The 22,911-nt window shown below is 41.6% G+C and overlaps 2 protein-coding genes across 5 annotated transcripts in view; one reads left to right on the top strand and one right to left on the bottom strand.

Annotated features, from left to right (window-relative positions):
• The window catches only part of CC2D2A (coiled-coil and C2 domain containing 2A), a 56,083-nt gene extending 42,125 nt beyond the window's left edge, over positions 1-13,958 (top strand). The window contains exons 28-37 of one of the 3 annotated variants that reach the window (XM_079991489.1): positions 28-48; positions 1,308-1,511; positions 4,700-4,789; positions 6,633-6,746; positions 8,085-8,219; positions 8,437-8,559; positions 9,778-9,836; positions 10,964-11,141; positions 12,107-12,291; positions 13,916-13,958. In XM_079991489.1, the coding sequence (XP_079847615.1) occupies positions 28-48; positions 1,308-1,511; positions 4,700-4,789; positions 6,633-6,746; positions 8,085-8,219; positions 8,437-8,559; positions 9,778-9,836; positions 10,964-11,141; positions 12,107-12,291; positions 13,916-13,943 (1,137 nt within the window). In that variant the 3' untranslated portion in view covers positions 13,944-13,958. Of the gene's footprint in view, positions 1-27; positions 49-1,307; positions 1,512-4,699; positions 4,790-6,632; positions 6,747-8,084; positions 8,220-8,436; positions 8,560-9,777; positions 9,837-10,963; positions 11,142-12,106; positions 12,405-13,915 lie in introns of those variants that run through there. The other 2 variants (XM_079991490.1, XM_079991491.1) reach the window with 2 other exon arrangements.
• Positions 13,959-14,110: 152 nt separating this feature from the next.
• FBXL5 (F-box and leucine rich repeat protein 5) overlaps positions 14,111-22,911 on the bottom strand; it is a 30,130-nt gene continuing 21,329 nt past the window's right edge. For both annotated transcript variants that reach the window (XM_079991565.1, XM_079991566.1), the window contains exons 10-11: positions 22,221-22,369; positions 14,111-14,919 (exon numbers count right to left, since the gene is read on the bottom strand). In XM_079991565.1, the coding sequence (XP_079847691.1) occupies positions 14,843-14,919; positions 22,221-22,369 (226 nt within the window). In that variant the 3' untranslated portion in view covers positions 14,111-14,842. The remainder of the gene's footprint in view (positions 14,920-22,220; positions 22,370-22,911) is intronic.

Raw genomic sequence — 22,911 nt, 5'->3', positions numbered from 1 at the left:
CTTGCTTACCTTCCTGAATCTATGTAGATGAATGAAATGCTTAAGAAGGTACAAAATATTCATACTTCTTATTTTACAGTGGTGGTGATCTGTTAGAATTGTTTCGTGTGTCCATGGCCTAACAATTTTTTGTTAATGTAGTATTTTGTCTATAATGTGCGAATTAATATAGGGCAAATTCCTATGTGTTTAATTGTTGTACTAAAAAATGATGGGTGGTAGTTTTACTCAGAGTAAACCCACTGAAATTAATTGACATGACTAAGTTAAGTCCATTCATTTCAATGGGTTTACTCTGAGTAACAGTTGTTGCCAAATAATCTGTAAGAAACTGTTTTTAAACCAAAGGTGCAAACATTTCTGCAAAGTTTAGAGCCAGCTAGAAGAAAGATGGGAGTGATGAAATGCTGAGTGCTTCACCCACCATGGACCACTATGTTGCAGTGAAAGTCAGTCATAGAAAGGTGTCTGGGCAATTCATGCTTTGTGCATCCCATAGATTCATTTTTTGCTGTTTGGAAAATTTGAAAAGTGTAAATTGGTATTTATTTTAATGGGAATCTAGAAAAGCATCAGTACCTTTTTAGATGTCTGGCCAGATAAGTATTATATGATGATAGTTAAATATACATTTCCTTCCTTTTTCTGTACAAAGATGTATGGAATATGCCCATTCTTTATCTAGAATTACAGCACCCACTATCCCACTATCAGCTGTTCTACCAGTTTATTCCTGACCACCTAAGACCAGAACAAATTAGATATTACAGTGGTGCCTCGCATGACGAAAATAATTCGTTCCGCGAGTCTCTTCGTCTAGCGGTTTTTTCGTCTTGCGAAGCACAGCCATTAGCGGCTTAGCGGATTAGCGCTATTAGCGGCTTAGCGGCTTAGAAAAAGAAGAAAAAAGGGGGGAAACTCGCAAGACTCGCAAGACGTTTTCATCTTGCGAAGCAAGCCCATAGGAAAATCGTCTTGCGAAGCGCCTTGAAAAACAGAAAACCCTTTCGTCTAGCGAGTTTTTCGTCTTGCAAGGCATTCGTCTTGCGGGGCACCACTGTACAGCGTTTTCATTGTGACTGGTAATACTGTACTTCCTGGTATAATATGGAATTCTGAGAGACATGAAAGTTGCATGCAAAAACCCTGAAGGCTGCATCTAGACAACATACCAAAATCACAGTGTGTTATCGTCTTCTTGTACTTGAATGGAGTGCATAGTTGTCCTATTCATGAAGCGGAGATGTGGTGATGGGAGAGAGAATTCATAAGCAAAATCACATGCACTTAACTTGTTTTTCCCCAAGTTTGACACCCAGGAAGATGAACAACTTCTCCAAGCAGCTGAGAGGTACCAAGCTGACTGTGCACTCAAGTTTCCAGGTCGCCAGTGCCTGACGACTGTAATTGACATCAATGGGAAAACAGTCTTCATTACTCGATACATCAAACCTCTGAACCCACCAGATGAGCTCCTACGGGTTCATGCCGACAATCCCCAAGAAACGTCAGTAAGTGTTTCTCATGCGATAGAGGAATATGTTTTCAGTGATGGGTCAGAAAACAGGCTAGGAATCCTCACACAATCCAGTAAGTGTAACAGGGGAAACCTACATGACCTGAAGGTGTTGCTGTGTAATGCCAGGTCAATGATGAATAAAACCACTGCCATCCACGACCTGATTGTGGATGGAGGATTTGACCTGGCATGTGTGACAGAGACCTGGTTGGAGGAAGCAGATGGGCCTGTCCTTGCCGCTGCTTGCCCACCAGGTTTCTCTTATGCACAGCAACCCAGGTTATGTGGGCGGGGAGGGGGGTTGCAGTGATTTTTAGGAAGTCACTAGCTTGCACCAGGCGTCCTACTGGGAAGATCCAGTTTTCTGAGTGCATGTTCTGGAAGTTGGGCAATAGGGGCAGTACAGGATTCCTTTTGGTGTACCGACCTCCCCGCTGCACCAAGGATTCCCTGTCTGAGCTGCTTCAGGTCGTGGCGGATTTTCTCCTGGAGACACCTAGTTTGGTTGTCCTAGGAGATTTTAACATCCATGCCGACACGACCTTACAAGGGGCTGCTCGGGACTTCGTGGAAAGCATGGCCTCCATGGGGCTGTCCCTGAATAAGTTTGGCCCAACTCATAGTCATGGACATGCCTTAGACCTGGTGTTCACCTCTAGTGACGTGGGTGATCTGACACTAAGTAAAAGTGAAACAAAAGAAGTGCCATGGTCAGATCACTTCCTGGTGCAACTGGACTTCTCCGCGACCCTTCCCCTCTGCAGGGAGGTGGGACCAATTCGGATGGTCCGCCCCCGCCACTTAATGGATCCAAATGGGTTCCAGAGAGTGGTAGGGGATGTTTTATCCCATGTTGATGGCCTTTCAGCTGATTCCCTGGTGGCCCGCTGGAATGCGGAGTTAACCAGGGCTATCGACTGTCTGGCTCCGAAGCGCCCTCTCCGATTGCATGGAGCCCGGACAGCTCCGTGGTTTTCTTCGGAGCTGAGGGCGATGAAACAATCGCTGAGACGGCTAGAGCGTCGGTGGCAAAAAACTCACTCCGAATCTGACCGGACACAGGTTAGAGCTCAACGTCGAGCCTACCAAGTGGCGATAGCGACGGCGAAGAAGACTTTCTTCACCGCCTCTATTGCATCTGCAGAAAATAGTAGCAGGAGACTCTTTCAGGTGGTTCGTAATTTAACGGAACCACCTTTACCACCGGGGCCTTGTAAAGACCCCAAGATCTCCTGCAACGATTTTGCAAAGTTTTTTGCAGATAAAATCACTCATATTCGGAAGGAGCTAGACACCACCGTGGGAGCAGTGCCGGGGCGGGAGAGTGCTAGAGCTCTGTCTGGTCAAGTTGCATGGAATCAATTTCAATTCGTTACCCCCGAGGATGTGGACAGGCTGCTTGGATGGTGAAACCAACCACCTGTCTCCTGGATCCTTGCCCATCCTGGCTAATAAAAGCAAGCCGGGAAGGGCTGGGCGATGGGCTCTGCGGGGTGGTGAATGCTTCCCTCTGTGAGGGAACATTCCCAGATCCGCTGAAAGAGGCGGTCATTAAACCGCTTCTTAAAAAACCATCTTTAGACCCGGCCAGTATGGCCAACTATCGCCCAGTCTCAAATCTTCCTTTCTTGGGCAAGGTGATTGAGCGCGTGGTTGCTGAACAACTCCAGGCACGCCTGGAGGATGCGGACCATTTGGATCCCTTCCAATCGGGATTCAGGCCTCATCATGGGACTGAAACTGCCTTGGTCGCACTGGTTGATGATCTCCGGCGAGCTAGGGACAAAGGTGAGAGTTGTTTCCTAGTTCTGCTGGATCTCTCAGCGGCCTTTGATACAATCGACCATAACATCCTTCTGGACCGTCTAGAGGGGCTGGGAGCTGGGGGCACTGTTATACAGTGGTTTCGCTCCTTCCTCCTGGGCCGTGTTCAGAAAGTGGTGGGGGATGAGTGTTCAGACCCCTGGTCCCTCACTTGTGGGGTGCCTCAGGGTTCCATCCTCTCCCCCATGCTTTTTAACATCTATATAAAGCCGCTGGGAGAGATCATCAGGGGGTTTGGACTGGGTGTCCATCAATATGCAGATGATACCCAGCTCTACCTCTCCTTCAAATCAGAACCAGTGAAGGCGGTGAAGGTCCTGTGTGAGTGCCTGGAGGCGGTTGGAGGATGGATGGCGGCTAATGGATTGAGGTTGAATCCTGACAAGACAGAAGTACTGTTTTTGGGGGACAGGGGGCGGGCAGGTGTGGAGGACTCCCTGGTCCTGAATAGGGTAACTGTGCCCCTGAAGGACCAGGTGCGCAGCCTGGGAGTCATTTTGGACTCACAGCTGTCCATGGAGGCGCAGGTCAATTCTGTATCCAGGGCAGCTGTCTACCAACTCCACCTGGTACGCAGGCTGAGACCCTACCTGCCTGCGGACTGTCTCGCCAGAGTGGTGCATGCTCTGGTTATCTCCCGCTTGGACTACTGCAATGCGCTCTACGTGGGGCTACCTTTGAAGGTGACTCGGAAACTACAACTAATCCAGAATGCGGCAGCTAGACTGGTGACTGGGGGCGGCCGCCGAGACCACATAACACTGGTCTTGAAAGACCTACATTGGCTCCCAGTACGTTTCCGAGCACAATTCAAAGTGCTGGTGTTGACCTTTAAAGCCCTAAACGGCCTCGGCCCAGTATACCTGAAGGAGCGTCTCCACCCCCATCGTTCTGCCCGGACGCTGAGGTCCAGCGCCGAGGGCCTTCTAGCGGTTCCTTCATTGCGAGAAGCAAAGCTACAGGGAACCAGGCAGAGGGCCTTCTCGGTAGTGGCGCCCGCCCTGTGGAATGCCCTCCCACCAGATGTCAAAGCAATAAATAACTACCTGACATTCAGAAGACATCTTAAGGCAGCCCTGTTCAGGGAAGTTTTTAATCTGTGATATTTTAGTGTATTTTTGGTTTTTATGGAAGCCGCCCAGAGTGGCTGGGGAGACCCAGCCAGATGGGCGGGGTACAAATAATAAATTATTATTATTATTATTATTATTATTATTATTATTATTATTACTGTATATGTCTAAGAGTTTGGTGGTTGCCCTGATACAGTTAGTTAGGCTCTGGGTTTCATTGGCAGCTACAGCACCAGACTGATGGAGTGTTCTCGTCTTGTTTTCTCTTCTTGTTTATGTGTAGGAATTGATGGCCCGCTATGTTGCCTTGATTCCTTTCTTACCTGACAGTGTATCATTTGCTGGAATCTGTGACTTGTGGAGTACATCAGATGTAAGTTAAAGGCTTAGATTTTATTTTTTTTATTTATTTTATCTACTTACTTATTTACAAAGTAATAATCATAAATAAATAAGAATGAAAATGTGCGAATTTATTGAATTGGCCAAATAGACGGCGGCAATCAGACTACAAACTAATCAAAATTTAAGGAAAGAATGGGTATGTGTTGATGAATATATGTTAAAATGATGTTCCAAAAGTGATGTACTGATATGTTTGGACTGAGATCCACAAAGTTAAAAGGAAACAGAGACAAGATTTTACGGTTAATAGCAATAATATACCGTTCAAACACAATTTAAAAGATACCGTAACAAAGCTCATAGCGCTAAACATGGGTGGAGGGAAGTCACAGAGGGTGATAAATAAGTAAAAGTATTTGGAGATATGTATGTTGAATGTTTTGTTAGAATGTTAAAAGAAGGCTGATCTATTTTTGTTCACATCATTGTAATACTGTGATATGGTAAGAACTAAATGGGGAAAAATGGGAAAAAAGAATGAAAATGTGCACTCCACCACCGAGACCATTCCATTGTAACTATCCAACCTCCCAAAATTTCAACACCCCTTGCAATAGTTCGACCCTTTTCCGTTTTAACAGTACAAATTCTACAATCACCCTCCATATCTCCTCAAAATCATTTATCCTGCATATTCCCTGTCTTACCTTAACATGAATAGCTATATCCCACACCTCTTTATACGATTCTTCCATTTTATCTTCTGCTTGCCCTTTCCACTTCCTAGCTATAATAACTCATGCAGCCATCAATAAATTTGTGAGCAATTCCTTCATAGCCTGTGAACCTCCCACCCCATCGTAAATTGATAATAATGCTACCTCTGGACTTTTGGTAACCCAGTGATTTCTGATATCTCCTTAAAAACCCTTTGCCAAAAAATTGTACATATTTACACCCCCACCACATGTGTAGAGTTCTTCTTAATGTCAGCTATCATCTATGGATAAATTCATCAGCTGTTGTAGTAGAGTCTCAGAACAGAATCAATAAAGTTACAAGAATTTAAATTTTTGGGAGGAAAAATTGATAATTGATTTTTAAATTCTGTGGGGTTGACCTTTTTGAGTTCATTGTGATTTTCTTTTACTACAGAACTATCCTTCGGCTACTATGTGTGCCTAGAATGCACAGTTCAAGGTCCAGATTAGATAGAATGAAGAGCTAATTGCTGAGGCAATGAATCCTCTTTAAAAGGTTCTGGGTTTCTTTATGCCAGAAATGCCCTTAGGTCAGAACCAGAATCTAATGCCTTAAATATAAATAGATCCCAAATCCTGTCATTATGGTGAAGTTCCATATCAGAACTGCAGGCGGAGGTTCTTTCCACAGACACCTGAAAGACTTTATCCAGTCTGTTTTTACAGTCCACCTCCACAGAACTTTGAATTGTAGGAGACGGGAACATTGCCTGCATTTCATCAACCTCAAAAGCTGCTTGTCTGCTTTTGTTTCTAGCTGTTTGGTTCATTTATGAACTAGAAAGATGGTGTGTATCTTTTTAATAAGAAAATGTTTTTCTTCATCTATATATTTATTTTTCATAGTTTTCAGATGCCCTTCATGGTTCATAAATTAACCGTTCAAAATGAATGGAGTTTGGAGCAATGGTTTGCCAAGTCAGACTTCATGTAAAATCACAGTTCAGCTTCTTTAATTCTAGTTTCAATTGAGCCAAAATCTTTGGGGACACAAACATATTTCCAGACAAACAGAGCCATACTTTATGGGAGGAAGATTCCTGAACAGTGCAGATAAACTAGAAACATTGGCTATATTGTTGATGCAACTTGTTTGCTTGCATTCATTAGCAATTCCTTGATCTTTTGGCTGGAGATGAAGAAGAGCACGCTGTACTCTTGTGCAATTATTTTCTTGCTCTTGGCAAAAAGGCTTGGCTTTTAATTGGAAGTGCTATTCCTGAGGTAAGTCAGTAATTTATTTATACTCCAACAAACTTCCACATGCCTGAGAATGCAGTACACACGCTGAATGAATTGCGTCACAAATAATGGTCAGATTTATATTGTAGTCAAACTTTTAAAGCAACTTTGTCGGACAAAGGCATGATGCAAGCAAAACTCTAGTTTTGATATTGTTGTCAGTAAAAAAATTAGTAGTTGCAACTTAATCTTCTTCAGATGGAATTGAATGGTATTGCATGCACCCCGCTGCAGGGATTCGAACCGCCGACCTTTCGATCGGCAAGTCCTAGGCGCTGAGGCTTTAACCCACAGCGCCACCTGCGTCCCCCAGGTTGTACTAGACTAGGCTATTTGCAAGGACCCATAATAAGATAGAGATGTTTTCCCCTGCTTCCTAATGCTGGTCTAAGTTACATGGCAAATTTACTATTTGTTCTCAGCCCTACAAATTTCCCCAGAGAATATGTATATTTGCCTAGAGTTGAAGATAAGTACATAGTCCTCTCAGGTGTTCAAAGCACCTCACATTTACTATCTTCTTGTAGTTCTCAAATACACCCTCATAGGAGGAAGATAATACCTATCTCCTGCTGAGGCTAAGAGAGATGAGTTGCCTAAAGCCATCTTCTGAGTTCATGAAAGAGGAAATAATTCAAAACAAGGAATTATTGGTCTGTAGCTAAGAGCCTTATCCATTATACTTACAACACCCTGTCTCCACCCTCCAAGTTAAAACACCTTAAATCTTAGTAGGCAGTTTGTGCTTCAACATGAGGCCTGCTAAAGAAAAACTTAATTTTTTAAAACTTGGAAGTTTGGTGCATGCAACCTGTTACAGGAATCCATACATTGTAGAATCTCCTAGATTTTACTCTGTGCAACATTTAGCAGCCCTGCCAAGGCAGTGTGAAACTGCAAGTCTGTGAGTAATTGGAAAGTCCTGATCTTGCATTGGACAGAATTCATTAATACCAAAGGACTGGATACAAAATATATAAAATAGTATTGTTTCATTGGACAAACTTCTGTTGGCAATGGAGTAGACAGGTTTCCAGTTACATGGAATTCTTTACTGTGCAAAATGGGGAAATAGTTCATCCTGTTTAGCGGCTTAGCAAGAATAATATTTTTTCAGCGTATGAATTGCAGATATAATCCCCAGTGTGTGTGATTGGTAGCCTTCACAGAGGCTACTGCAGAGAAAATGAGCTGAAACTTATATCACATACATCAGCTGCACCTACTACTAAGTTCTGAGGGGTAGGAAATGCATGTAAAATCTAAATATATCCTGCATTGGAAAAGCAAGGCTTGAAGGAACTTGACAATTATTTCCAGGGACCAACAGCATATGTACTAACTTGGGAGCAGAATCAGTATGTGATCTGGAATCCAAGTTGTGGCCGTTTTTATGGACAGTATGATGCCTTCTGCCCCTTGCAGAGCGTGGGCTGCCTCATTTCCTGTGACAATGTAAGTAATTCACATCTCTCTATCTGCCATTCTTTGAATTCGATTCATTTAGGCCAGGATTGTTGACTGATAGCAGGTGCTCTGGTCAGCTGTTCAAAGAGAGTGGGGGGAAATTCCACTGGCTCTTCTATGAATCAAAGTTAACTCAAACCGAGGGCAGAAGTAGTACTGATTTGTGGTTAAGATGAAGAAAGTAACTAAAAAAGTTCTCTTTCAGGTTTGGTTCAATATTCAACAATATGATTCTCCACTAAGAATAAACTTTGATGTCAGCAAACCAAAATTCTGGAAACCCTTTTTTTCAAGAAGTTTACCATTTCCTGGTCTCTCCAGTGTGCAGGTATTAGGATTTTTAATTTTATAGGGCTGCATAGAAATAATATCTGCATCCTTTCATCTGTATCTGAAATTGTTTTGACCTTAAGGGAGAGATTACAGGACAGATACGTTAAAGAACTGTAACAAAATGAGAGGTAAAACTGATTTTACTATTTTAGGAAATGCAATAATGAATTTTGCTTGCTGAAAACATTTGCATGTGGTTTGTTCCACAAACTGGATACCAATTAAGACTGCATTCCTACCTTATTCATAAGCATGGAAAATCAGAATGTTTCAAATAGCATTGCAAAATGCTTATTATAGTATGCAGATGCTTAAGCCTAGGATAACACTGAGATGATTTTGCAACAAGGAGATGAGGTAATATTTTGTAGTGTGGGAATCTTTCTTCTTAAGTATCCGGAGAATAAAACATTAGTTAATGTATTTGCATTGCCAACTTCTTACTATATACAGATTATTCCAGATAATCAGGGAGTTGGGAATCTCTCTCCTAAGTTTGGAGTCTAATGTCCATCAGAATTTGGGAACATTATCCAGCTAATGGGAGGGAGTAGAGAAACAATCTGAAGTTCAGCTTTTAGCAGAGTACTGAGAATCAGAGAACTGCAAGTTGGATGAAGACAAAAAACTCTGGCTACAGGGACTCTCTGGGGTTCCTGTGTAGGTTTGTAGATTCCCTGCTTGCTGCAAGAGTGCCCACTTTAAGGTGCCTACCACAGGTACAGTTCTCCAGTATAAAAGGCCTCGGTCCAGTATATCTGAAGGAGTGACTCCACCCCCATTGTTCTACCTGGACACTGAGGTCCAGCGCCGAGGGCCTTCTGGCGGTTCCCTCTCTGCGAGATGCCAAGTTACAGGGAACCAGGCAGAGGGCCTTTTCGGTAGTTGAACCCACCCTGTGGAATGCCCTCCCACCAGATGTCAAAGAGAACAACAACTACCAGACTTTTAGAAGACATCTGAAGCTTTTAATGTTGGATGTATTGCAGTATTTTAATATTTTTTGGGAAGCCGCCCAGAGTGGCTGGGGAAGCCCAGCCAGATGGGCAGGGTATAAATAATAAATTCTTCTTCTTCTCCTCCTCCTCCTCCTCCTCCTGGCAGAGTAGGTGGGTTGAAGTATCAGTATATCCCAGTACATCTTAAAAGCAAGATTGCACATTTCACATTATGTAAATACCGAATTATACCTTACCCCTTCATATTTTGCTAGCCTGACGAACTAGTCTATCAACGGGTGGACAAGACAGCTGCCCTAGAACTGCAGAACAGGTACGCATGTCTATTGAATGTGTTTTGCAACCGCATTTAACCATGACATACATCAGATGTTAGGTGTATGGGGTTTTAAGAGGAGAGGCAGTACCTCTGGTCCCTTCTGGGGTAGTTTGTCCACCTTTGGACCACATCAGCGAGGCCGAGGGTGGGGGGGTCCAGTTTATCTGGGCAGTCCAGCACCTCCATACACACACTCTGAAGAAAAATGAATGCCAGCAATATCAAATGTCAGTTCCAATTGGATATGGAATCCTTGGTGGTTCCGATTGTGAAATTATTTGATTCATAGCTCTTTTAAGTTCAATACTTTATAAAGGGATCTGGAAAATTCTAGTGACTTGGACTACCGTATTTTTCGCTCTGTAAGACGCACTATTTCCCTCCTAAAAAGTAGGGGAAAATGTGTGTGCGTCTTATGGAGTGAATGCAGGCTGCACAGCTATCCCAGAAGCCAGAACAGTAAGAGGGATCTGTTCTAGCTTCTGGCTTAGCCACGCGAAGCCTCTTCAGGGCACGGAGAGCCTTCATTCCACTGCCCTGAAGAGGCTGCGCAGCTATCCCAGAAGCCAGAAGAACGATCCTTCCAACTGTTCTGGCTTCTGGGATTCAGAATATTTTTTTATCTTGTTTTCCTCCTCCAAAAACTAGGTGCGTCTTATGGTCTGGTGCGTCTTATAGAGCGAAAAATACGGCGCTTTATTATGCAGCCATTTTGGTTGCCTTGCAATATATTTAGCTTGGCCCTCTCCAAGTTTGACATTCCGTAACATCCTGACTTTGTTCTAACAAATAGCAGAAGAAAACTAGTAAATCAGACGAGCTTAAAACTTTTATCCCAAGCATCTAGTTTTTTAGATATAGGTTATTTTACCAGAGGAGCATTCAATAATGTAAGGCTTGGTCCTCCTTCAGTCTGAAATGATGCTTGAGAATTAGGTTTGCCACCTCGGTTTCTTACATAAGCATGTTGTGGAGAAGTCATTGAAATACAGAGTGCCTGTGGCATTTCAAATCTGGCTGCAATTGTGGAATTCTAAAAATCTCTAGTGTGCTTGTGAAGCCACAGTTGCACTGGAGCAGCAAAATTTCAAATGCAACTTTTAAAACATTTTAAAATGCAGACTTGAGAAGATACTGAAAGAAAAGATCATGGGTTGGAGGCCAAGACACTTGACACGTTGGAACAGATACTGTACCTCTACCCTTCGACACTTCTTACCTCTGCTGGAAAAAAATCAGGGCAAAGATGTAGAGGATGACCATCAGGCGGAATTACAGAAGCAACTAGGAGATTACAGGGTAATGTATAGAATAACGGCCCCTAGGGAACTGGGAGTTTAGTAACATTACTGGGATTATAGGATAGTGCTTCCCGTCCTCCCCCCAGGGTGATGTTTGTATTGGGGCCTAGCAGTAATTCACTCCACGTGAATGATGAAATCTCTCCATTCTAGCTTGTGATACAGTGAAAGCATTTTGCTGACTTATTTGAAAGTAGTCTAGAAATGTGTCTCTTACGGCAAGTTTTCCAAAGCTAAAAAGTTTTTCTTGCTGGTGAGGGAGGGTATCAACTGGCCAGCAGCATGGGTGGTCCACCTGGGCAGGGGGGAAGTGTGCTACCTGCTATTGTACTACGATGACAAGCACAGAAGTGTAATGGTGAACAATGCTTCAATCTAAGAGAAAGCTAGCTGTCAAGATACCCCAGTCAACAGAGGTCTTCGCTAGGGCAGGAGAGGGTGGTCGGGAGGAAGGCATGCAGTTGATCTGTTGTTCTCCCAGTCATCTTGAGCCAAGAGATTCAATTTACCTTAAGTCAGACATGGCCAAACTTGGCCCTCCAGATGTTTTTGGGACTACAGTTCCCATCATCCCTGACCACTGCCTTAAGTGGAAGGGCTGGCCCATAATTGCAGAATGTATATGGCATCATTGCATTCATCATAACATCTACAGTGGAACCTCGGGAGAAAAACGGCTCTAAACTTGAACATTTTGGCTCCTGGGTGATTGTTCCAGTTTTTGAATGGTTTTCGGAAGCTGAACGTCCAGTGCAGCTTCCAATTAGCTGCAGGATGCTCCTGCAACCAATCAGAAGCCATGCCTTGGAAGTCGAACGTTTTGGAAGTTGAAGGACTTCCGGAATGGATTCCGTTTGACTTCCAAGGTATGACTGTATTTCATTTTCTTAGTGGCCAACTGAGTCCAGAGGTGGTATTGTGGGTAAATTGACATTTTTTTACATTTTCCCCTCTTACTTGCAGGTGTCAGGATTTCCTATCCACATGGCATTTTCAGAAGTTACACCTTTAGTGGAGGCGGTGTATAGTACTGGAGTTCATAGCATTGATGTTCCAAACATAGAGTTTGCATTAGCTGTGTATGTTCATGCATACCCTAAAAACATTCTTTCAGTGTGGATTTATGTTGCTTCACTGGTTCGTAATAGGTAAGAGTTACTCAGACTTACTTTTTACTTGTAGTATTTAAATTCATTAGTATCATCTTATGATTTTGTATTAAACTCTAGATCATTAAAATGTGCAGATTAAAATGCTGCAATGCCCCATTAAAGCTGTATAAAACCTTTCAGCTCCAGCCACCCTGGAATCATGTGCTCAAAACCCCTGAAGCCATGCTGTGCTATGTATTCACAATTAGGCCGAGCAGCGTAGCAGGTTATTTTCCCGTGATTAAGAATTGCCATAGCAAAGCCAGGCTGCAGAAAACACTTGCTTACCTCTGCTGAAAGGAAATATGTAAGATGTTTAAATTCCTCCTGACTTACTCCCATGTCTGTATGGGTTACTCACTCATCAAGTTGACATGTGAAATGTAGCTATTATGTGGCTCTGGCACCTTATTTTCACTGCTCCCATATGGCAGTATCAGCACAGAAAAGGTATTTGCCTAGTCCTGGCAGCAGTCTGAAGTAAAACAAATTCCTGCCCCCTCCCCCATATCATCTTCATATTTTCTACCCAGGGCCTCTGATGCACAAAGTGAATGCTGCTTTTGCTGGAACACAGCTAAAATGTAACAGAGCAGGCATATGATTTCTACATGCAGAATGGTTGATAATAAGGACCATTTAAAGATGCTACACAAGAGGTGGGACCAATCTGTCTATTGGTTTAACACTGTCTGTACTGCAGATATCTTTCCTGTTTATAGGCTAACAATTAAAACTCGGTCAAAATACAAAATTAAAGAGATGGGATGAAACGTCTGTTAAAGGTAAAGGTACCCCTGCCCGTACGGGCCAGTCTTGACAGACTCTGGGGTTGTGTGCCCATCTCACTTAAGAGGCCAGGGGCCAGCGCTGTCCGGAGACACTTCCGGGTCACGTGGCCAGCGTGACATCGCTGCTCTGGCGAGCCAGAGCCGCACACGGAAACGCCGTTTACCTTCCCGCTGGTAAGCGGTCCCTATTTATCTACTTGCACCCAGAGGTGCTTTCGAACTGCTAGGTTGGCAGGCGCTGGGACCGAGCAGCGGGAGCGCACCCCGCCACAGGGATTCGAACCGCCGACCTTTCGATCGGCAAGCCCTAGGCGCTGAGGCTTTAACCCACAGCGCCACCTGCGTCCCTTGAAACGTCTGTTATTGTCCCTAAATTTCATTCCAGTTGTGGCAGACAGTTTTGTGCAAATTCATCTTTAGCTTAATGCCATACACAGTTGGAGAGCTCTAGTTCACTTGATTTGCAAACACAGCAGTTACTCATACTGCAGCAGTACAGTCTGACGTGTCTTGTGCGGAGGTTCCATTCCTGGGGTAAAACGTCTAGGGGAAAGCATTTATACTCAAACCACTCCCCTGGAATCATTGTGCAAGCATGCTTACCTTTCCGGAGCCATGCACTGAGTAGGCCTTGCCCACCTCGCGCCCCCCCCCCCCCCAATGCAAGGGACAACTTGGATTGGCCACACACACTGCTTTGTTTTGCTCTTCTCCTGGGATGCTCTCGTGAGAGCACTGCAGAGCCTGATAAGCAAAGCAGAGAGCTTAAAAGCTTTCGGCACCCAAAAAAACTCTGTGCTAAAAGAACTTTGAAGCTGTCTTCCTTCCAGGCATTTATGTGATTTTAACCAACCTTGAAGTGTGTTAAAGCTGAAATTGCACACTTAAACACATGTAAGTTGTGGCCGTACTGCATTAAAAAGTTTACCAACACATTTAGCTTTCAAGTTGCTGGAACAATATTGTTATTTTGCAATGCAACTGAACTTCCCCTCCATTCAAATGAGCAGATTACCACCAGCAAGTTCCTTAAAGCTGAAAATTTATTTATTTCAGTTGCTCTTACAGCAGAGAAATTACTTCTTGGAAAGTCCCTTTCAGAATTCAGCGTCTTTAATGAATTTCTATAGACAATACAGGGGTCCTGGTTGCTATGCAACTACAGTTAAGCAAATACTTTGTGAAGCCCACAAAAAGATGTGGCAAACAGTCATTGGCTTGCTAACTTATCCAGACAAATTCAGATGCTGATGGGAATGTTCCATGTGCTGTTCTTTAAGCTTATAACATACGAAGTCAGTGCTAAGACAAAGTATCTGTAAATTCTGCAGTAAGACAATTCTGGGATCAGAAGTTATGGGAGAAATCACTACTGAACAATATATATTGTTATCCAGATGTATTTAATATTTATATTGAAGCATGAGCTTAAAAAATAATAATCTTAAGGGCTTAGCACAAAACACAAAATAAAAATATTAAGTGCCAAACGTTAGGGGGAAAGTGTCAAAAACAATCTGAGTAAGTTTCACGGCACAAAGAATTAAACCTCCCACCTTCCGAAATCAGAGTGAAACATTGTGAGAATGGTGTGACCCTACACAGTTTGCTTATAAGATTCTGAATTATGGGGCAGAAAGGACCTACAATTTGCACTTCGGAAGGGAACTGTTAACACAAGATGCGGACTGTAAGTAAAGTGCATGAAAGGAAGTCTGCTGAGCTAATGAAGTAGACTGAAAAGGAAAGGAGTCAGGTCATTCACCAGAGCGGCAGCAGGCTCTGAAACCACACTGCAAGTTCTGGCATCCACTGGCGGTTTCGGCGTGAGGACCTGTGTAAAGACAGAACAAATGTGAAAGGAAGAAAAAGGGATGGTGTTCATCTTGTGCAGTAGCCATCCATAGCCTTTTTCATCAAGGGATATTTCATACTCATTCAGAGTCTCACATTGCAATTGTAATATCTTACTGGTATACAACTGATTATACCACATTTAAATATATTATTTGCCCAACAGACTGCACAGCAGTGCTGTGGCCTTCCAGGTGCTAGACTACAAAACCCATCATCCTTGGCTGGGGATGATAAGTGCTGGGGTCCAGCAGCATCTGGAGGGTTCAGGTTAGCTTCCTTGGGCTTAACAAATGTAGCTCCTATATGAGCTACCTATTTTACTTGGAAGAAATGATAAAGCACCTAATTTTTTAAAAACCTTCCAGAATAGATGATCTGTTTCCCAAATGTATACTCTGATGAGTTCTGGCTCGAAGATTATAATTTATTTTTTTAAAGTCCCATACCAAAGTTGTACCAAGTTTCAGCAACCATCACTTACCTTCATTTGCAAGTCATTTTAATAAACAGTGAAATTACTGCACTATTGGCAAAAGCCACATATGCATTTAAAAACAGGTGCCCTACATTATTTCAGGCACAGGACATTCATCTTAATGAATTAAAGCCATGAAACTGGCCAGACCAACCCTGCTGTCTCCTTGCAATACTCAGGGTATTTTATATAATCAAAACTGGACAGAAAGTATGTGAGGGTGTGTTAACAAATAATAACATGCCTGAAAACAGTTAAGGGGGAAATGAACCTCTTTCATTACTGAAACCAACATTTGTTAGTACAATTCAATATTCTGGAAATACACCGAACACACACTTCTGGCTATTCATCTTGTAGGATTCATGTGAAGGGCACCTTGACAGCAGAATACTATTATTAATTAATTAACGGCTTATATGTCAAAATGGCTTCTAAGCAGATTACAGCTATAAAATAAATCCATAATTAAAATGCACATTTGTAATTAAAATGCACAACAATTTAAACAGCAACAGTTAAAATAACCAAGTCATAAGATCAGGGAAAGGCTTGTCTACAGAAAAAAGTAAAAACTAATGGTGAGGATTTGTTGAACTAACAATTTGAATTGGAATACAAGAAAGGGAGGTATGAGGAGGTCTGGAAAATAAGTTAAAAGAAAATAAGTGATGGAAATTTTATGTGTTTTTAACTATTTTTGTATTTTTGTATTTTTCTTTTCTGTATTTTTGCTATCTTTTTGTTTTTACTTATTCTTTTTCAGTTTATATTGTATTAATTTTTGAAAACTTTAATAAATATTCTATAAAAAAAAGACTTTCCTAAACAGATGTGTTTTTAGGATCATATGAAACGATCAGCAGTGCTTTGCCTCCTATAAGGCTGCAAATAAAATCATTTATTTCATGTACCTGGGTTAAATAGACCAATTTTTTTTTCTTTCTTTCTTTCTTTCTTTCTTTCTTTCTTTCTTTCTGCATGGCCTCTCATAAGGCCAAACTACAGTTTTTATATTGAAGGCAAAGTGTCCTGTTCCAGCGTTACACTTGTTTCCTGCCAAAATTTGATCTCCCAGACTGCTATTTGCTCCTTTTGCTTGTAATAAACAGCATCTCTTTGGGCAAAAGCAGCTGGAGAGGGAGGTATTCTTGGCAAGAAATGAAGGCAGTGTCTCATTTCAGACTGGGAGAGAGCAACTGGTTTTCCTCGAAAAGCAAAGCTGAGTACAGTGGTGCCCCGCAAGACGAACGCCTCACAAGACGGAAAACCCGCTAGACGAAAGGGTTTTCCGTTTTGGAGGCGCTTCGCAAAACGAATTTCCCTATGGGCTTGCCTCGCAAGATGAAATGTCTTGCGAGTTCCTGCGGGGTTTTTTCCCTTTCCCCCCCCTTTTCCTAAGCCGCTAAGCCGCTTAACAGCTGATCCGCTGATAAGCCGCTTAACAGCTGATCGCTAAAAGCCGCTAAAAGCCGCTAACAGCGCTAATCCGCTAAGCTGTCAATGGGCTTGCTTCGCAAGACGAAAAAACCGCTATACGAAGAGCCTCACGGAACGGATTAATTTCGTCTTGCGAGGCACCACTGTATACTTTTTAAAAGTGTGAGTGACATTAATCAACATGCAGTTTGGTTCTTAGATGGATACTCAGTTCCTTAATTTAAGAAGTTTGAAGGTGAAATTTACTGAGACAAAACTAGAGAAATAGCAATTCTGAATTAGGATTTTAAGAAATACATTCAAGTTAGGCTATGTATCATCTAATCATGACCATACTTTTCCATGTGTAAGACTAGGGGGTTTTTTTTACTAAAAAATAATGTTAAAAAGGGGAGATAGTCTTCTACACGGGGGCAATCTCCCTCCATTTTCTTAATTTTGAGTCCCCAGTATATGTTGAAAGATCAGAAAAACTGTGGTTTTGCGCCCCAAACTCAGAATTAGAGAATTTCCATGATCAAGAAGAAAACTAGCTAGCTTCTGGAAGGGTTGAATGATTTTATTTTTCTCTGAGAGTCCAACACTAAATATGTATCTTCCCCCACCCCAAAACACAAATCTTAACTAAAAAACCTTTGGTCATGGATGAAAGCCTAGTTGACTGAAGCATTTTTTAAGACCAACCACAAATGCTTTCCCTTTTACCCAACAAATCATATTCAATGTGTTTTATTTGCTAGTTTTCCAAGTACTCTGACAGTGCACTTCTACACATGCCAACTCAGAATTAAGTTTAATTAAATGCAGTAGGATCATTTTCCAGGTAAGTAATCCCAAATCTTATATTCAAGCTACAAGTTTAGGAAAATCTGGGCAGGCAGAATTTAATTATTTGCTGCTGCAAAACAATAAACAGGGAAAAACTGAATGATCTCTTTCACCCAATCGATACCAATTCACATGTGATAAAATGAAATGAAGAAACTAAACAGATGTTTCAAGAAATATGATCTAGAAAAACAGCAAAAAAACTTGAGTAAGGAGGATACCCTTAGAGGTATAAAACGTTTGGCTTTTAAAAAGCACTTTAAATAGGGAAATAAACTTTTAACAAGAAAGTGACAGAAAAAAATAAGTCTCCCCATTTAAACATAATGGCAATTTAGCTAAAGGAATGAAGTTAAGGGTTGTTTTGTGAAGCTGTTACAATTCAGAGGTCAAAAGATGGAAGTATGCTTTACAGAATATTTTCTATTAAGGAATGGTTTTATCACCACTTTAGTAATAAACAGGAAATTTTAGAATGAATAAATTAAAGAATAAATCTCCTGCACCAAACACTTTGTTGAAGTATATTATAAAAAACTTTCTAGGAGATACTGGTTCCTGTTTTTGATTCATGTAATTAAGAGTAGCATCCAATTAGTCACTCTCAACTTACAGAACACATCCATCAGGAGAGGGATTTTTTTTGGCACTTACACCTTGTCAGCAAGAATATAGGCAGGTAAGAAGGTAGTGTTACAGATATATATATATATATATTTCGAATGTATCTTTATCTCCATATTTCAAAAAAAGAAAAAAGCCATTTAGCAAGCCATTTACTTTGGGAGGGGGAAATGTTAACACTTCACAGAAAAGGATGACATCTGTTTGGCAGTACCTAATTTAAAGGGTGTATTATGAAGCTCATCAGTTCGGCTAGTTAGCTTCACATTTTCACTATGAGAATGCAAAAGCCCTACACTATAGAGCTGGAATTGTTTTATTTATTTGCAAATGTTTAAACTGCTTTTCAGGCACATTGCCGTCACAAGGCAGCACACAAAGATTCACAACAGTGCACTATATAAGACCATCAGATTAAAACCATATCACATCTCTCTTCAAGTGAGCTGTAATAATAAAACACAGCAATTGGTTAACTCAGGTCAAACTATAAATAACAAAAGCTTGTTTAAAAGTCAACAATGACAGGGCGTATTGTACTATCTGGGGGTAGGGCATTCAAAAAATGTGTGACCGAGGAAGACCTGTTCCTGTCACCCGCCAAGTCTAACATCTTTCACTAAAGGGCCAGAGAGTAGTAGGGCACTAGCAGTTGGTGTTATTATGGCTTTACAGAAATTTAAGAACTTGGAATAAGTATAGAAAAATTCTTTCACCATTAGTACTGAAACTAGGGTAAAGAGAAAGGAAGGGGAAGGGAAAGGACCCCTGACAGTTAAGTCCAGTCGCAGACGACTCTGGGGTTGCAGCACTCATCTCGCTTTACTGGCCGAGGGAGCCAGCATTTGTCCTCAGACAGTTTTTTCGGGTCATGTGGCCAGCAGGACTAAGCCACTTCTGGCGAAACCAGAGCAGCACACAGAAACGCCATTTACCTTCCCGGCGGAGCGCTACCTATTTATCTACTTGCACTTGACGTGCTTTCGAACCGCTAGGGGGGCAGGAGCTGGGATTGAACAACGGGAGCTCACCCCATTGTGGGGATTCGAACCACCGACCTTCTGACCGGCAAGCCCAAGGATCAGTGATTTACACCACAGTGCCACCCATTTAACTTGAATTAATCTGTTAATTATCTTTCAACTTTCTGCGCACTAGCACATTCACTAGCTAACTTCCTGTTGTATCCAACAACTTGGAGCTCGTTTATGAACTTACTTTCTAATAATGAAACAGATTTCCCAGAAGATCAAGTACATATGATGACCTCTGGTTCCAACACACAGCTAAGAGAGCCAACCCCCCTCCCCATTTTGCCATCACCCTCTTCTGCACTCTTGAGAAGAGCATCACACACACAGCACAGCCTTATTCGTCCATATCAAAGCAAATTTGGATATCATAGCATTATTTCTTCCCCAGGAGAATCTGCTTTTCCTTGTTTTTCCTTGTCGTAAGTGCAGCATGAGCACACACCATCAGAGAAAATAAGGGAGGTATGCAGTCAGCGTGGTGCTTTTATTTATTTATACAGCAAGAAAAGCAGGTAGGTGAGAAGCTGCAGCATATATGGGCTTTCCAAAAATGAAGGGCAAGGCATAGCTGGAATTGAATACCATAGTTGCCTAGCCTAAAGGCACTGAAAGGCTTTAGCACTTATGATCCCTCCTTAAAAGTGAACAAACCCATATACCCATCCCAAAGGGAAACAACATCCAAACAAGGAAATGTTTGTTAAGGCATGAACCATCCAGTACTTACATTTTGAGAAGAGATATTATGTTAAGAGCTATCCATTATAGCAGTTCTTCACAATCTACTCTTAAAGATGATGCCAGCAAAATGGTTACAGTTTATTCAAACATTAGCCAAGGTGAAATATTTTTCAGTGGCTGACATTTGGTCACTTACACACGTTAAATTAGACTTTTAGGTTGTCGGCAAGGCAAAATGCGCTGTTGTACCATGCAAGAGGAACAAAATAAAACAAAACCTGGGCAAGCCCCTCTCAATAGCAGATAAGCCCCAGGATGTTTCCAACTGAGCCAGCTAGGACAAATTAGTCTTATTTTCCTGAAACAGCCAAACAGCATAATCTTTTGGGAGGTAATAAACTGTGCAATGAGGATTTGTTGTTGTTCTTACTGTGAAAGGGTTGGTGTAAGTCTGCTCCTTAGGCTAATTTCAACTGGCCCCAAACTCCTTTTATTAATTAATAATAAAATAATAATAATAATAATAATTATTATTATTATTATTATTATTTATACCCCGCCCTCCCCAACCAAGACTGGGCTCAGGGCAGCTAACATCAGGTATAAAAACAGGATTAAAATACAACCTAAAATGCAGCCTCCAATAGCTACCTGAAGACAAACCATTCATGCATCCACTGTTCACTAAGGACAAATTATTAAAAAAAGAGAACTCTCCATTTATGCTGTGAGAAACTTCAAAGAGGAGCACAAAGCTAACACTACTGGAAGAGATACGGATACAGACTTGTGAAACGTTCAGAAGTAATAGGAGTTTGTTCCAATAATCTTATCTGAGGCAGACCTGGGGGGGGGGGGATTACGTTGCGGTCTACTAGCTTGAGAGTTGTCTCATGTCAATAACTAATCCAGTATCACAGCTCCTCTTCTGTGAAACAAACCAGTCAAAGTACCTGTGCCAACAAGATTTCCACAGAACACGGAGGTCTAGGCTAGGCTTAATAGGATTTCAACTTTGTACACTACCATGACTTTTGTCATATTAAAACAAAGGCATTTCAATAGTTAGGAAGTTAGCAGCAAATGTTAAACGGAATCAATCCATTTTCAAGAGCTCAAGATCAGTGTTAGAAACTGAGATATGAAAGATAGGAGCTAAATGGCACCTTAATCCAAGTTACGGGTGCAACAACAGAATGTCTAGGTGTGCTTTTCTATAACAAGAATCCAAAGCTGAAAATGAATGAAATGCAGCTGAAATACTATGTTCATTTTTCACAAGGTCTAGTCATTCCCCTGCCCGCTCCCCTAATATTCTTCAGGGAGTAGCTGGAAGTGGGGAGGCAGAAAAAGGTCCTCCTTGCCTTCCACTCTGCAGTTTTAATCTGAAATTTTAGGCGCAGAGCTTGGAAACTGCTCACACTAATGATATTCCCTGTCACAAAATGCGCCTAGAACAATGGGAATTTTGAACACTGCTCAAGATACACAACACTCCATATTAACATTATTCTTTCAACTGATTCAAACTTTTTCAATCCTAATGTAATCTCTTTATATCAAAATGAGAGCTATCAAGAGGTGGAGCCAGTTACTTCACTGAAATGGGATTTTAAATGATCCACCACAAGTATGCTTCCCTGTTCTATGTCTAGAATGGTATCAATCAATCAAGCTTTATTGCAGTCAAAGATCAGACAGCAAAGTTAACAACAGCAACATATGCCACAACTGCATAAAGAAGCAGATGTAATTAAGAATTCCCTATAAACTTATTTACATTAAAAATAACACTCCTTCAGCTAAAATCTGTATTCCAGAGATCATAATCAGTACTCATTCCCTGGCTAACAATGTCACCACTGCCTGTCTTGTCCTATAAAACAGAATTTCGCAACAGGCCTGATGATATCCAAATCTTCATCGGCAAAAGGGTATTTAACGTATGTTTCCTCTGAACTGCCAGATAATTTCCTCAATAACGGTAAAATTAGCTCTCTTCAGCTAACATGGTACAACGGGCAGTATAGAAGAACTTGTAATATTTAAATCTATGCCTTCATAGACACATTAAACTTTTAACAATGAAAGGCTCAGAGGACCTACAACTACAGAAAGGAAGTGGCTTCAAATTCTGAACATTCCAAGGGTTAAATATAAATGCTTTTAAAAGGTACTTTATTCAAAAGACATTACCGTTAATGTTATCACAGTAGTAAAAGTGTTCATGATTCAGAGAAGGGCATACAGACACCAAATCCTGCAGGCCTGCACCGGTTACAGTCAGACAACCGGAGAGATTGAGGTGTTCTAGATGAGGGAGCCCACCTCCCAGAGTCAGCATCCTAATGTGGAAAATAAAGGCACATTAAGACCATGCCAGGAACCAAACAGGTAGCAGGAGAATTCTGCTTCTTTAGCAAGATGATATATACATTTAAACCACTCAGGACTTTTAATATTGGAGCATTTCTTTCCTCAACCTTCATTATAGCAGCCATAAAGTTCATTAAACACTACCCTGCTTCATGCAAAATGAATTCAAGACTGCCATTATTAGTGTAGGGCCCTGCTGGAATATATGGTTTGTTCAGACTTAAACAAAACTTTCTAAGAATTAGACACCTACTTTGCTCACCCAGCCCTACCATAGATAATACAGTGGATGAAATGCAAGGAACAGAGATGGGCAATGGAGTAAAGTAGGGATACTACAGTCATATAGGATCCCGTTTGACTTTTGTCTGTAACCAAGCTTAGAGGAAAGCAGAAATTCCATAGTACTGATAGGTAAATAAGCAAACAAATCAGAGTTAGATCACAAAAAAATTGACCATGGTAATAACAAAAAAGGAGTACAGTGGTGCCTCACAAGACAAAATTAATT

Source organism: Podarcis cretensis (assembly GCF_951804945.1).
Source record: "Podarcis cretensis genome assembly, chromosome: 9".
Classification (NCBI taxonomy): Eukaryota; Metazoa; Chordata; class Lepidosauria; order Squamata; family Lacertidae; genus Podarcis; species Podarcis cretensis.
The sequence above is the reverse complement of the archived record's forward strand: the minus strand, read 5'-3'. Positions and strand labels throughout refer to the sequence as shown.